Consider the following 17,734-nt stretch of genomic DNA (forward strand, 5'->3'; position numbering starts at 1 on the left):
ACGTTTCTCGGTAAAATAATTTAATATTATTAAGGGATATTAATGGCAATAAATTCAATAACTGAAATATAAACATTTTCTTTGTAATTTCTTAAAAGTGAATCAACACACCTCTCATGACTTACATTAACCAAAACGACTATTCTCTTCATATCTTTTTCACTATGACAAAATATCGGCAAGCAAGGAAAATCACCTTGAAAACGACTCTCAATAAGTTTTTTGCTTTTATTTTGTTTTGAACACATGTTCATTAGCGTCGAAGATCATTATCAATAGATACATTATAAGAAATGCAGTAGATGTTTTAATTTTTTCGGGACCACTTGCTTTCTATATCAAGTACCTTACTTGGCTAATAATATATGGACATCAATATCCTCATCAATCTGTTAATCCTGTAAAGTCCTCTACGTTATCAACATAACATTTGCACTGACAGCATGGCATAAACAACCAATGTACTGCCTTATTTGATCATGCTGATTTGAATATCCAAAGAATATGACTGTGTCATCTGCAAAGAGCCATTAGGAAGAACCACTGATTATCATACACCGTAGCCGATAACGACTCCATTCGTCTTCAGAATATCACATCCCTTTCAGTTTGAACATTTCTCCTTGAAATATAAATCCCCCCGGTCAGATTTGATAATCCCTCTCTAGAATATATCATCTCTCTTCATATTTGAGCATGCATCACTTCACTTAACTTCACAGTAGCTGTCTTCAGATTTGAAAATCGCTCTTCAGATTACACTATAGGAAAAAATTGCGAGACTGGAGCGAGAAAGTGACGCTTTTCTCGCAATTGGTGAGAATCTCTTGTTATTCTCACCGCTGTCGGTGAGAAGTTTTTAATTCTCACCGGTGAGCTGCGAGAAATGCACTCCGTGGTGAGAATAAAGTATGATAACAGATTCTCACAGGTAAGACTTGAAATTCTCACCAAGCACAGTGAGAATGGTAATTTTCACGGTGAGAATGTATCATACTCATTATTTACTGGTGAGAATCAAGCAGACTCGCTGTTCACTGGTGATAATTAACCAGACTCGCCGTTCATCGGTAAGAATCGACCAGACTCACCATGTACTGGTGAGAATCAAGCAGACTCGCTGTTCACTGCTGAACAGTGAACAGCGAGTCTGGCTGATTCTCACAAGTGAATGGTGAGTCTGGTTGATTCTTACCGATGAACGGCGAGTCTGGTTAATTATCACCAGTGAACAGCGAGTCTGGCTGATTCTCACAAGTGAATGGTGAGTCTGGTTGATTCTTACCGATACGGCGAGTCTGGTTGATTCTCACCAGTGAATGATGAGTATGATACATTCTCACCGTGAAAATTACCATTCTCACTGTGCTTGGTGAGAATTTCAAGTCTTACCGGTGAGAATCTGTTATCATACTTTATTCTCACCAAGGAGTGCATTTCTCGCAGCTCACCGGTGAGAATTAAAAACTTCTCACCGACAGCGGTGAGAATAACAAGAGATTCTCACCAATTGCGAGAAAGCGTCACTTTGTCGCTCCAGTCTCCAGTCTCCAGTGTTCGGACTTTGTTCAGGCGCGGGAATTGAGAAAATGCCACTTTGAAAATGTTAGCAATTACATTACAGACATCGCCAGTCTTGACTGCAAAACTTTCGAAATAAACATTCACTTGCACTAAGCCATGTTTCTTTCCTACAAACCGTGAATAAACTTACTCCAATTTCACTTGGTACGGAAAGGTAAGAGTAAAGTACAGTCGGGGTAGCGTTTTACATGTTCATGTATTCACATGTGTGTAACCATGAACGGCACTTTTCTCATCCCGGTTGAAGGGAACCTGTCCTGATACATGTATATCTCTTCCAAACTTTTCTGGCTCCCTCTACGCTTATCTTAAAACGGTCGCTCGCTTGTTTTTTGTAGCTCCTCGTGGTACCTCGCTAGATGCCAAATTGGCACCACAATGTCTTATATTTTGAACAATCAAGCTGCCCACGTCCTTACTGAAGGATTTTCCCGTATGATATTCGCGACCGTTGTTATTGATGTTCATTGTCGGAGTGCAGACTTCAGCGTGTCTACAGTGCAGTGTTGTCATCGATTGAATTGGGCAGGCGAGACATTTTAGTAGAACGTTATCTCAATCCTAACAGTGGGGTGCCGATAGTGAACCTTACATTTATTACACCGACCACCACTTTGTTTCGTTTATACAAACAGAATTTCTGCTTGCACCAGACAGGCTTAATCAACACTAAAGTGGCCACGGGTGTATTAAGATCTTACATGAGGAAGGTTATACTGATAGAGCAGAAAGTAGAAAGCTTGGAATTTCAGAATACGGATTATATTTTCTATATAAACTGAAAAAACCTCGAACTACTAGCAATATGAAGAAAACATTAAAATTTGTTCGATTGATATTATTACTTTCTACTCAAAGACACACATAATATATATATATATACAGCAAAAAACAGGATGGTTGAACAGTCTCATATACATTACGTTTACTTTTTTGTACGTGGCACACAAGTTTTGTAGATAACATTGAAGATAAAAAGAACCGACTCATTTGAATGTCTGGATAGAATACACAAGGGAATTGCTAAATTAGTAAAGCTACTGCAGTGAACTGCAATAAAACTGCTTACACTAATTAGTTTCAGCTGTAGCCAGCTGGCAGATTGGCGTGTAGTGTGTTATAACTGGGCAGTTTCTGTTTCACCCGTGGCCACTTTAGTGTTGACCAAGGTTACTTGATACAGACAAAAAAATTCTGCTCGTCCAAAGGCAAAACTAGCTCTGTCTGGGGTTGTATATAGAAGTTTACGATTGGCACCCTGTGTTCAAGATTAAGATACAATGTAACATTTTAAACCGTGCACATGGTCCATGTACAAATCTTGTTTATTTCAACTTCTCCAGACAAACTGTCTGCATGGGACATACAATGTTGTCGACTTTGCAAGCTGGGTACAGCTGAAACTAATTAGTGTGAGCAGTTTTATTGCAGTTCACTGCAGTAGCTTAGTAATTTAGCAATTCCCTTGTGTGCTCTATCCAGACACACAAATGAGTCGGTTCTTTTTATCTACAATGTTATCTACAAAACTTGTGTGACACATACAAAAAAGTAAACGTAATGTATATGAGACTGTCCAACCATCCTGTTTTTTGCTGTATATATATATATAGAGAGAGAGAGAGAGAGAGAGAGAGAGAGAGAGAGAGAGAGAGAGCGCTCTTGTAACTGAACCTCTCCAAACCAAACAAAATTCTAAGTCCCTGTAGGATTCATTTTAGACAGGCTTTACTGTGTATATATATATATATAATATATATATATATATATATATATATATATATATATATATATATATATATATATATATATTTTTACTGTGTATATATATATCAGGGTTTTCTCTCGACTGCGCGATTGCGCAAATTGCGCATTTTGAGTCATTTTCTGCCCTTTAAAAGTTACCGACTGCGCGAAATCGCGCACAAAACACAGAAAGCAAATACGCCCTTATGATGGTGACCCAAGCGCATATAATAGTGTAGTGAACTGTAAATTTCCTGTTATTTTTGGCCAGAATACTGCCTCGGAAAAGACAATATATCGCCTGTCACTCAACTTTGGTGACGTGCATAACGTGGAGTGTACGCATCGAAAAAGAACAGCAAAGGACATAGTTGTAGTTCAGTCTCCATGGATACTACAGTGCCATTGTATGTTCATGTTTTAATAGGATATGTTGTTTGATATCATAAGTAAGCTTTAAAAATGCTGCCCCCTAAAATGTCAAGTCTGCCCCCTAATTTTGATGAATGGGGCAGAAATTGCCCCCTTCAGTGAGCATGCAGAGAAAACACTGTATAATATATATATATATATATATATATATATATATATATATATATATATATATATATATACACACACAAACACACACCCAACACACATACACACACCTCATGTTTGTGTAGTATGGGCCCATGGGCAAGCATCATATAGCTTGTTTGTTCTCAAATATCTATTATGAGACTGTTGATATTAAAACTTTATCTATTACAGGGATGCATTTGTCCAAGGTTTCATTTACACTAAACATTGTACAAATTTTGTCATAGACAAAATTATACCGACACAAATATGATGTTTGACAATGATCCTTTCTTTTATTCTGAGCAAAAGGAAATTAAAATAAGGATTATTGATCAGAAATGACAGCGCCCAAATTCATATCCAGTGACAGTGCAAGGACTACAAAATTTCTGCACAATGCTTCAAATGTAGATTTTGTACATTCAGCTGCAGTTCATTCAGTTTGATAGAGAGGTCACAATGTGTTGAAGTTGAAGACTTTTAGATATTATATTCATGGGACTTCTGCTTCATTGTGAGGTCACATTCAAAAAGATGGTGAAAATACAAAACGAATTCTGCAGTTTTAGACTGGTGGCACCTGCCAGCTTCATTGCAAACCTATTCTTGTCATCTCTTGTAACCTGGCCAATTCATTTCATGTATTCACTTCCTTTCAGGAATCCAAATTGTGACATACTTTTCTGTGTGTGATGCAGCAATCTTGTCTATATTCATCATTCATTTGTGATACGATGGCTGATTTTTGAGTTACATAATTTTTTAAAAATCATCTTGCTACTCTGCTTGACTGGACTGATACTCAAGTACCTAAATTTGATCAAATAAATGTCTTCTGGGAATAGACGATAGCAGAAGAAAATTTTTAGCTTGTTTTCTTCTTTTTCCCTGCTGTAACCACTATCATGAACATCCCTGCAAGAAAAGTGGAAGATGACCGCAAAGTTACTTATTAGGACAGCATTGGAAACAGAATCATGTAGGAGTGGCGGAAGATCCCCTTGCTTGATTATGACATAAGAATGAATTCTAAAAAACAGTTGAGGAAAAAAAGTAATTGTTCTGTGTGACTTTTAAACTGTTGGTATATAAAGTACCGGCCAAATGAAAAACAATTAGCATGGAATCTGTTTAACAGCAGAAATTTTTGAATATTCTTTCGTCTACTATCAAGATACTTTCAATTTCACAATCCATGACTACATACATTACTTTATTAACATCAAAAGTTGTCCTGTCTAATACTATTGGAGCCCTATACTAAGTTAAGGTAGTATGCACCTTGAAAATGAAAGACTTGTTTTGCTCAAACTTTCTGAAATAAAACTTTTAACCATAGTCTTACCAAATCCAAAAAAATATCACAGGTTACTGTGCAAAGTTTGGTACAAGAGAAACAATTTACCTGACATAACCAATACTTGAAATTCAAAATGTCCGCCATCCCTGTGTTAACTTTATAGGGGAAAATAAAATTTTCAATTTTCGAAAAACTAATATGTTAAACAGTTTTCTTTCTCCAAGAGCTTTAAAATGAACCCTCACAAATGGTAGATCAGAAATGAGATGTAAAAGTTTCAGAGTTTGAATATTTGTCCCAAAGACACATTCTACCTTAAGATTATATTTAAAAAAAATGACTCTACAAGGGAATGTTTGATTAAATTTCTAAGCTTCAAATTCAACGTACCAATAAAGCCAAGGGCTACGACCCCAGCCATGATGGGAATGATAACTGCATAGGCTCTTGGAAGGAAATACTGGTGGATTATGTGTTCTGCGTCTACAAATGGCTAAGAAGAAAAAATATCCAATATTAATGGTGGAAGACTATGGGGTGAGAACACCGCCAAAATTATCTTGAAATATTTATTTAAACTTATCTTATCATTATTATTCCTTTTATTTTGGTGATTTGGTGATAATTATGTAAATATTGTGCCATTATGATGTAATTATTTGATCATTATTTGGATATTATTTTGATATAATAACAAACCTATTTGGTAATTCGGTTGTTGTGACATTATTTGGCATTGATGTCTTGATTTGGAACTTATTTCACAATTATTATGCCATATTTTGGTGATTGGTCATTTTTATGTCATTATTTAGTCTTTATTTTTCGATTATTTGGTCATGATTATGACATTATCTTGATATTATCTTGACATTATTACGAATTTATTATGTTAATTCGGTTATTTTTGCCATTATTCGGCATTGATGTCTTGATTTGGAACTTATTTCATCATTATTTTGCCATTATTTGGTGATTTGGTCATTTTTACGTCATTATTTGGTCTTTATTATGCAATTATTTGGTGATTATTACGACATTACCTTGACATTATTATGAATTTATTATGTTAATTCGGTTCTTTTCAATTATTCGGCATTGATGTCTTGATTTGGAACTTATTTCATCATTATTTTGCCATTATTTGGTGATTTGGTCATTTTTACGTCATTATTTGGTCTTTATTATGCGATTATTTGGTGATTATTACGACATTACCTTGAAATTATTATGAATTTATTATGTTAATTCGGTTCTTTTTCAATTATTCGGCATTGATGTCTTGATTTGGAACTTATTTCATCATTATTATGCCATTATTTGGTGATTTGGTCATTTTTATGTCATTATTTGGTCTTTATTATGCGATTATTTGGTGATTATTACGACATTACCTTGACATTATTATGAATTTATTATGTTAATTCGGTTCTTTTTCAATTATTCGGCATTGATGTCTTGATTTGGAACTTATTTCATCATTATTATGCCATTATTTGGTGATTTGGTCATTTTTATGTCATTATTTGGTCTTTATTATGCGATTATTTGGTGATTATTACGACATTACCTTGACATTATTATGAATTTATTATGTTAATTCGGTTTTTTTGCCATTATTCGGCATTGATGTCTTGATTTGGAACTTATTTCATCATTATTTTGTCATTATTTTGTGATTTGGTCATTTTTATGTCATTATTTGGTCTTTATTACGCGATTATTTGGTCATGATTACGACATTATCTTGATATTATCTTGACATTATTATGAATTTATTATGTTAATTCGGTTGTTTTGCTATTATTTAGTATTTATGTCTTGATTTGGAACTTATCTCATCATTATTATTTCATTATTTGGTGATTGGGTCATTTTTGTGTCATTACTAGCCATTATTATGCGATTATTTGGTCATGATTACGACATTATTATGACATTAGCTTGGCTTTCAATTATTTGACCTACTTTATTATCTGAACTCATTATTTGACCTGCATTTGAACCCTACCCAGAAATCATTGCACATCACAATGGCGGCTGTGATTTGGTCGGTCTCCTCGGATAGAGATAGAAAACCGGGCTTTGCGTAAGTTTTAAAGCGCAGCTCGCATATCGCGTATCTAGAATAGTTGGGCATGCTCGAAAACGGAGGTCGACCACATTTCGGATTAAAAATCGATTGTTTTCGGCTGTGGTGGGGGTAGCCGACGGTGGCATGTCTCCATAGCTAGGCAGTTACAGTCCCTCCATCCCCAGAGTAGAGGGACTGTGGTTACACCTAGCTCTCTGCGTAGCAGGGCGTGTGTGTTACCGGCGCTATACGGCCTCCCACCACATTGGGCAGGCGTATAACGCCGGTAACACACAGCCCTGCCATGCAGAGCGAGGTTACACCCAACCTGCCACGCACAGCCAGCGTGCGAAATTCACGCTAACCGTGGCCTAAGACCAGCTGTTTTCATGCCGGACCATAACACTTGACAGATGTCCTGCTGTTCCTAAAGACGAGGGACAGTAACGTTAAACTTTTCCTGTATGTACAGATGTTTACCAAAATGTTTTGCTAAGCTAAATACCCGACAAAATTATTCAAAGATACGAAATTTATTCTTTCAAGAGATTTGCAAAACGCAATTCGCAAATAAAAGTTAACAGACTGATCGGCACGACGTCAAAGCCAAAGGGTGGCGCCTATCGACACGATCATCGTGTGAATAGACAACAAAAAAATGCTTACCGACACGATGATCGTGTGAATAGACCCAAAAAAATGCTTACCGACACGATGATCGTGTGGATAACGTGGTTTTTCTTACCTATCCACACGATGGTCGTGTCAATAAGACGCATTTTCCGCTTATTTGCACGATGATCGTGCAAATACACAGTTTTCTTACTTATTTGCACGATGATCGTGTCTATAAGACGCATTTCCCGCTTATTTGCACGATGATCGTGCGAATACGCAGTTTTTCTTACTTATTTGCACGATGATCGTGTCTATAAGACGCATTTTACGCCTATTTACACGATCATCGTGCAAATAAGCGGAAAATGCTTCTTAAAGACACGATCATCGTTTTGATAAAGGACAACACATACCGACACGATCATCGTGTAGATAAGAAAAACAAACGGATAATCCACACGATGATCGTGTCTATAAGAAGTATTTTCCGCTTATTTGCACGATCATCGTGCAAATAGGCGGAAAATGCTTCTTATAGACACGATCATCGTGCAAATAAGCGGTTTTTCTTACTTATTTGCAAGATCATTTGCTTTTCCTGAAACGTCCTTTTTATAGTTTTTTACATCTCAAAACTTTAATTATCATCTCAATTAGAAAATTTGAATATTGAATATAGAGAAAATATGTTTCTTAAAAAAAATATGGGCGTACTCGGTCTGGTCATGGAGTTAGGAAGGTTTGCATGTTTGGGTGACTATGTCTGCGACTCAATGGCGACTCTATCCTTACGGCGTGCAACCCCTAAATTACATATATTAAAGCTAAAATGCAAAAAAAAGTACGCGCGACGTTTCAAACTTGACGGCCATCTTTTATCCTGGAAATGTCGCAAAGGAGTGATGGTGAGTTCCATACATCGGCTGTGTACGTACTGTGGCGCTTTGCTTGCGGGGTTTTGTTAGTTTGACTCAAATTACTGGCAGTGGATCCGCGGAGATGTCAAATGCAATGAATTTAGCGAGAAAATAGAAAAAATGGGAAAGGAGTGTAAAAGAGCGAGAAGGGAAAAATTAGAAAGTAACTGACAGAAAATAAAGAGGGGTAAAACACATGTGCTTCCGACCGGGATTCGAACGTGCGTCTCCTGAGTTTTAGCTTCCATCGTTCATGTACAATCCTTCTGCGTTCGCGGTGTGCCACCGGGATATCGACATACCCGGAGGAGAAAATAAGCAATATAAATAAAAGAAGTATTGTTGTCTCTTTCAAGCTGCGATTTTGTTTGTTATGCTCTCTAATTCAATTTTTTGGCAGTTTGAGCCTCGAAAACGTGAAATATTGAGATCGTGAACACGATTTAATTGGTGGTTTATTATAAAACTGCAGTGGATTATAGCAAGCGATGCCAGCAATTCAATTGTCAATTGAACACGTGGGCCTAAGGCTAAATTATGGAGAACACACTTTTTGTCACAAGAGGAAACTTTATTTCAACTCGAAAGCCGTACATTTGAGACCACTTGATAACGCAAAATGGTGACATAAGTGTACAATTTGCATTTGATCGCAAATTATCATGATCGTGTCGCTAAGTTGCTTTTTATTCTTGCTTACCGACACGATCATCGTGTCGATAGCCACAACGAAGCCAAAGACCTTAGGCCTAGGCCACCTCACGTTTTATCGCCAAAGTAATGAGTGGCGCTATGCAATATCCTGATTTGTAAAGCATTTCATTTGTTAGGTTCAAGATCTCTTTGTGGTCATAATAGCGTAATTGTTTTATAGCGCATCGACCGTGTTGCATGTGTCGCGGTAAACTGAATTCGAGGACACTGCAACATTGGACTTTTGGACGACACAGTATCGAAATTAGAATTGTTTGGTCAGATCGTGGACCCCCGAGAAAAACTACGTTTATGGTCAGATATGTGAGATGGTGAAATCTCCGATGTTGGATATTTACCCACTGTTTTATACAAGTATCGTATAATTTAAGTCAGATTCGGACTACGGAAGTCGGGCTTTGCTAGACCACTGGACCAGTTTTTACACATAGTGATCTCCCAGATAAACATCATTATTTGCCCACGATTTGACAAGTATAGTATCGTTAAGTATCGAAGTTAGAGCCATATTGAGGAAATCGGGTTTGCCGGCGGGTTTTGCAAGATCTGTGAGGTGGCAAATCTCTGACATATATATCGACATTTGTACGGAATCGCCGATAAACATGAGGAGATTTTACATAGATCAGACGTGCCTAAGACACAAGGCAGTCATTCTAGTGACCATATGGTCCCAATCGCCGATAAATATCGAGTAATATATGTGATTTCACAGATCGCCGTGTTGAGACGCAAGGCAAGTCATTCTAGAATTGCCCAGTGTCGATTACTATAATTTAGAGTCCCAAAATCGCCGATATGTATCAGCTTGAAGTAAAATATCGGCATTCTCAAACCCGGCTTTCTGACTTTGAGGGGCTATTTGCCTTAGTCACAGTTAAGGTTAAGCCACAGTACCTTTATGTGGTTAAGATTACATTTTAAACATATTCGTGCCATTATTGAAGCCTTCTCATCCAGATGAGTCCAGATGAGAATTATGAAAAAAAATGAGAAGCAATAGGGCCTACTTTTCTTTTATCTTATTTTAAGGCCAGTTAGAGTTGCATCTGTATGCTACAGTCTGAAAAGCCGGTGATAAGTATCAAGGAAATATTCGTTCAATGAAGATGTCTTATCATACGTATGCCACATTACATTTTTGTTTGTCAGGAACTATTCTCGAACATATGTTATTTTTATCGTAAACTCATAGGGCACGGTCGCTAACCTAACGACTTTTTATTGCGTTGTTTGTCATGAAACTTTATGACTTTCCCCCGTAAAGAAGTATGTTGATTCGTTGTGAGGACTCCAACCTTTAAAACTGTATTGTCTCCCTATGCACGATTTTGATTCTTTCTTTGTTTTTCCCCTTCGATTGTGCGATGTGTTTTTCTTCGAGAGCGCGATATTAATAGCGAAAACAATTGTTTTTATCAAGTCCACACGGCCGAACATGCAGTCGCTGTTTCCTCAAGCTGCAAGTTGTACGTATTTTTTGCTGTGTTGATTAGGCAAATAAAACATACTGCATACACCGAAGCATCGCCATACACATAGCTGTTGTGCCGTGTCTTGTACAGTATCATGACATTGGCAATTATTAAAAACAAATAAACAATAAACATTTACTGCAAGGAGTATTTTTGAAAATAACATGTCGGGAAGGACGGTATGCGAGGACTTGAAACACACTCAATTTTTATACCACGGGCATATAGGAAGAAATTAAATATTACCTGTAACCGTAACTTCAAAGATGCATCAGTTATGGAAAATTCTTGGAAATGTACGAATATATTTTACCTTTTGGAAGTTTTATATTGAAATACTCACGGGAATTAAAATTTCCTCCCTGCTTATTGTTGACATTTTTGCAACCGACTCTGTCCATATAAATTGTTTGTCAAATATTGTACGATATCATTCCTGTTTGTTAAATTTATTTAATTTTACATATAACATCGTCTAGAAAAATGATTTCAAAACCTTACATCTCAATATCTCGGCTATAGCATGTATAGAGACGCGTTGTACTCAAGTACAAATGAAAGATATACGATCACCGGCCCAACTCAAATCATATTGAAAAACCGCAATAATTTCTACATTGGTGAAGCCAGTTATGAGAAACGGATTTCTTTTAAAACGTTCAGAACTATACCAAAAAATTAAAAGTAAGTTCTGATAATCGGGTACAGTGGAAATCGGAAAGTTCCGCCCTGTTTAGGCCTACATCATGCCATTCTAATCACCTATAAATGATTTAGGCCTATTGTAATTTAGCATAATATATATATCACATTGATAAATCATGGTTTATATATTTCAATTACAAAGGTTCGACGTTTTTCTTCAAAAAAGGAATCGTTCGAATCACATTGAAGTTTTCTAAACACAATGTTTAGGACACAATTTTAAAAAGACGGCTCTATTAAAATTGAGTAGCTTAAAGCTTAAAAATGCTGCCTCGATGCGTATAGCCTAGCTGTGGGTCCATAGCTGTGGTGTTTTCAGACGGGATTGCTGCCTTTTACGGGCTGGTTTTGACTTTTACTATTTTAACCCCGCCACCACAAAATCGTAAAAGTCAAAACCAGCCAAAGTTTAAAAGGCAGGAATCCGGTCAGAAAACACCACAGTGGATCGACCCACAGCTAAGTATAGCCATGGGTTTCATAGACTCAGGCAGATAGGCGTGGAGGTCGAGGCCCCCACCATTGCTGTGCCCTATGATGTAAACCGTGTCGGGCCGATTTATATGACAGAGTTCGGGTATTAATAACACCTTTTAGCTCTACGCACAGGCACCACCGTAGTTGATAGCGTTTTTAGTGCCCTTTTCTACAACACTAAAAGCGCTATCAACTACGATGGTGCTAGTGGCTCTACGAGAGTCTACGTGGCAGGGCTAGGGCTGTCGACAGCCCGCTGGCTTCCAGTATGGAGCGCCCAGTTCCGCCGCCGAAAACAATCGATTTTTAATCCGAAATCGTGGTCGACCTCTGTTTTCGAGCACGCCCAACTATTCTAGATACGCGATATGCTGAGCTGCGCTTTAAAACTTACGCAAAGCCCGCTTTTCTCTCTCTATCCGAGGAGACCGACCAAATCACAGCCGCCATTGTGATGTGCAATGATTTCTGGGTAGGGTTCAAATGCAGGTCAAATAATGAGTTCAGATAATAAAGTAGGTCAAATAATTGAAAGCCAAGCTAATGTCATAATAATGTCGTAATCATGACCAAATAATCGCATAATAATGGCTAGTAATGACACAAAAATGACCCAACACCAAATAATGAATAATAATGATGAGATAAGTTCCAAATCAAGACATAAATACTAAATAATAGCAAAACAACCGAATTAACATAATAAATTCATAATAATGTCAAGATAATATCAAGATAATGTCGTAATCATGACCAAATAATCGCGTAATAAAGACCAAATAATGACATAAAAATGACCAAATCACCTAATAATGGCAAAATAATGATGAAATAAGTTCCAAATCAAGACATCAATGCCGAATAATGGCAAAAGAACCGAATTAACATAATAAATTCATAATAATGTCAAGATAATATCAAGATAATGTCGTAATCATGACCAAATAATCGCGTAATAAAGACCAAATAATGACATAAACATGACCAAATCACCAAATAATGGCATAATAATGATGAAATAAGTTCCAAATCAAGACATCAATGCCAAATAATTGAAAAAGAACCGAATTAACATAATAAATTCATAATAATGCCAAGGTAATATCAAGATAATGTCGTAATCATGACCAAATAATCGCATAAGAAAGACCAAATAATGACATAAAAATGACCAAATCACCAAATAATGGAATAATAATGATGAAATAAGTTCCAAATCAAGTTATCAATGCCGAATAATTGAATTAACATAATAAATTCGTAATAATGTCAAGGTAATGTCGTAATCCTGACCAAATAATTGCATAGTAAAGACCAAATAATGACGTAAAAATGACCAAATCACCGAATAATGGCAAAATAATGATGACATAAGTTCCAAATCAAGACATCAATGCTGAATAATGGCAAAAGAACCGAATTAACATTATAAATTCATAATAATGTCAAGATAATATCAAGATAATGTCGTAATCATGACCAAATAATCGCGTAATAAAGACCAAATAATGACATAAAAATGACCAAATCACCTAATAATGGCAAAATAATGATGAAATAAGTTCCAAATCAAGACATCAATGCCGAATAATGGCAAAAGAACCGAATTAACATAATAAATTCATAATAATTTCAAGGTAATGTCGTAATAATCACCAAATAATCGCATAATAAAGACCAAATAATGACATAAAAATGACCAAATCACCTAATAATGGCAAAATAATGATGAAATAAGTTCCAAATCAAGACATCAATGCCGAATAATTGAAAAAGAACCGAATTAACATAATAAATTCGTAATAATGTCAAGATAATGTCGTAATAATCACCAAATAATCGCATAATAAAGACCAAATAATAACGTAAAAATACCAAATCACCAATAATGGAATAATAATGAAGGAGATAAGTTTAAATAAAGATTTTTCAAGATAATTTTTGGCGGTGTTCTCACCCCATAAGACATACTAGAAATGATTTTTACCTCGAAAGAGGGGATTGTGTTTCAACCTTGGAATTCAGCAAACTATAGTCCCCCTCTTCCCCATAATGATCTTACTAAAGTTTTCAATGACATTATACTGCCAATTTAAACAACTGTATTCAAATGAGCATGGATCCTGCACTCTTTGGGCTAATGTATAGAGGCAAAGTTTGGCAGGACTCACCTTAATATCTAGTCAAGTCTCTTTGTTAAATACTAACATCAAGGTACATGGGTGTTTATGCCACATTTCTGTACATGCATATTATTTTATAGGATGGTATACTTATCTGCTCCTTGATAAGAGAAATTAATTCCCTTTCTTCATTGTACAGATGCCAAATATATCAGGGAATATACCGGTACTTCTTGTCTATTTTAACATTACATACTCTTTGAAAATTATTTGGACAGCCACAAACACATTTGTATTCTAGGATTTCATTCATTATAAAAGTGATCAACCTTTCTGAATGGATGTTGATACATGGTTGTGATAAGGAAAATAAGTGTGGACATTTTAAAAGCTATTGCATTACAACTTTTACAACTTTCAAGACTTTAAATCATTAATACTATCAAACCTTCCATGTAATACTGTTCTTATTTGCCACTCTTTTTCACTACTATGAGTACAGTCACACAAAAAGGTACTAAAATAGTCAAAATTTTGAAACTTTGTTACATTATGAAAATGCATTTTTCCTGCTTTCATGAAATATGCTACTTTGCAAGATTTGTACCCCCATTTACATTAAGTTCCTTAAGTAAAATATTGCAAATCACCAATGGTTTCCTTTATCCAAGATGACGAGACAACAAATCATATACATAATTAGCTCTGTGAATATATTAGCTATAGATGGAAAAAGCTTTTAAACTCTTTCAATTGTTAATTCCCATGTTTTGCAGTGATGAAACTGCTTATTCCTCATTAAGATTATTTCATTATCATTGGAGGGGTACAGGGTATGTCCTCATGAATGTCCTTGAACCCTTACCAGGAGTCTTGTTTTTATGTGTGCAGTAGTTGAGGATAATGATTGCTAGATAATAGTACAGTGGTTTGCGTTGACCAAATGGCAAAAGACAAACTAAACAAATTGTCTAATTTGAAGTGCTATCAACACTGTCAGGCGTAATTATCAGCTAAGCGTAATAGAGTTGATCATAAAGGAATAAACTCTGCAAAAGTTGAAACGCTATCAAACACAGTCACTGTCACTGTACTCAAAACACCACCACCACGTATATCTCTGCACTGTCCGAGTAATATCATTTGCTTTCAGGTGTACCGTAGTTGTTTTGACTACGTCTGACCTCCTGCAAGACAATGTTTCAACTTTGGCAGAGTTGATTTCTCTGTAATTGACTGGAATTACTGCTCTACTGATAATTACACCTGACAGTGTTGACAACACCTCAATTTAGACAATATGTCTAGTTCGCGTAATGCCAATGCTTCAAAGCAAACCACTGTAAATGTATTTTTATTTACAATTCATTCTCTTCTGGTAGATAATTGACATTTCGAGGTGAGACATAAACACAATGCACTTCATTCAATTGTGCCGATAGCAGTGCCAGCAGCACTGCTTGCGTGTTTCTAAGAGCGAGTGCCCCATTTCCATGGTTACTCTGAAAATCTATATAGAGTTGTATTTGTGCTCATGCTTGTCAATAACAAACTTTGTTTGTATATTTATGTTTTTTGTTTGTTTGCATACAGATGCATGAAACTTAAAACTAAACAACAAATATTATTACTTTAAGTAATTTGTGTTTTTGTTTCCAAGGAAAGTTTTATATATATAAATCTATCTATCTATCTATCTATCTATCTATCTATCTATTTATATATATATATATATATATATATATATATATATATATATATATATATATATATATATATATATATATATATATATATATATATATATATATATATGTATGTATGTCGCTGAAACAGATACAAAAAAACTGCAGCTGTACTGTACTGCTGCTGTACTGTACGCATAATATCATGATCGTAAACAAGATGATGTTGTTTCTATCGTTTCACACACACACACACACACCACACACACACACACACACACATATATATATATATATATATATATATATATATATATAAAATACAGGTGTATATATATTTATATATTGGAACGCGCTCAGCATGTCTGCTAAATGCACAGAACGAAATTTCAACCCAAGCAGCTGTGCAGTGCACATGGTAGGTCAGCAGTGTAATTTCACTCAAATTCACAGGTTTTGGATTGACCACTACTAACTTCATGAAATACTGAATGTTTAGAAGTATATTATTTGTCAAAAAATTAAAATCATTCTTCCTATTTCCAAATGTTGACGTAAAGGTGTTTTGAAGTCAAAGGTCAAATGGCATCCAATAACACCGAAAGTTGTTGTACTCTGTGTCAAAGCTACTCCGCATCCCCTGATACCGAAACTAACTTTACGATGAAACTACATAGCTTACAGATGTATGTGTATAATGATCTCTAAGTTTCATGCGTCCTGCAATAATCTCTAAGTTTCATGAATGCTGCAATCTTCAGACACTATCTGAAGATTGCAGGATGTATGAAACTTAAGTTAGAGATATTTACTTTTATTACTTTGTGCTTGAAGTAACTAATGTGTTATTCAATATGTGTGTCTGCGTCTGTCAATATTAAATGCTACACCACGCTAATCATTCAATCACTTGAAGTATCTGTATATTTAATGAAGACACTCACTAAGAACACATTAAAACAGGAACAATGACCAGTAACCCATAGTAACATACCAGTATAATCATCCAAACGGTGTAATACAGGAAGATAGCTCCAGCTAGGGCCACCATGCCCAAACCAGCCACACGGTCAGCACCAGTGGCCTGCATGCACATAATGAAATAATGAAATCTTAGAGTGGAGGACTAAATGTTTGATGTATAGCAAACTGATAAGTATCTATCAAAAACCTTTGCTTTGTACACATGGGCCCATCTCTAGGAAAACAGTGAGGAACTTAGAATTGTAATTTATCATGTGTCCTGCTGCTTGCTGAGTTAGTTATCTTTCTCAATCTCCTTTCACTTCCCTAGCTCTGTGGATGAAACCATTCTCAAAAGAAGTCGATCGCATCACAAACAACAACAATGCTTAGACCCCCCCCCCCCCAAAAAAAAACGGTTTTGCAAAAGTCAACCTCCCCCTGATTTCCACCGACCTCATCCCCCCCCCCGTAAAAAACGAATGCTCCCTAAGGTCCAGTTGACGGGGATCATACTGACCATGTTCCTACACTCATGAGGTCAGGCCATGCCCCAGTCTTCCTTCAACCGAGTCACAATAGTAGAGGGGCAGATATTCGTAGTCTGTGTGTTCACTTTCGTGACGTTCACTAACCGCATTCTATTTGCTCCATGCAAAGAAACTGGAACAAATAATCGCACGAAAAAGTTGTGTTCTTTTTAAATCCTCCATACACATATATTTGGTATTTATCTTCACATGAATTATACTGAAATAAATGCCCTCACCGGAATCGAACTTCGTACTG

At 36.0% G+C, this 17,734-nt stretch overlaps 2 protein-coding genes across 2 annotated transcripts in view; both read right to left on the reverse strand.

Moving 5' to 3' along the window:
- Positions 1-17,734, reverse strand: part of LOC139114825 (uncharacterized) — a 514,135-nt gene that overhangs the window by 125,950 nt on the left and 370,451 nt on the right. The window lies entirely within an intron of this gene.
- On the reverse strand, positions 4,163-17,611 carry LOC139114819 (dolichol phosphate-mannose biosynthesis regulatory protein-like). The gene is made up of 4 exons (XM_070676764.1): positions 17,466-17,611; positions 16,977-17,066; positions 5,585-5,687; positions 4,163-4,809 (listed from the first exon to the last, which is right to left on the reverse strand). Exons 1-4 carry the CDS (start codon positions 17,466-17,468, stop codon positions 4,760-4,762), a joined length of 246 nt encoding a protein of 81 aa, XP_070532865.1. The 5' UTR covers positions 17,469-17,611; the 3' UTR covers positions 4,163-4,759.

Source organism: Ptychodera flava, chromosome 16 (assembly GCF_041260155.1).
Source record: "Ptychodera flava strain L36383 chromosome 16, AS_Pfla_20210202, whole genome shotgun sequence".
Lineage (NCBI taxonomy): Eukaryota > Metazoa > Hemichordata > Enteropneusta > Ptychoderidae > Ptychodera > Ptychodera flava.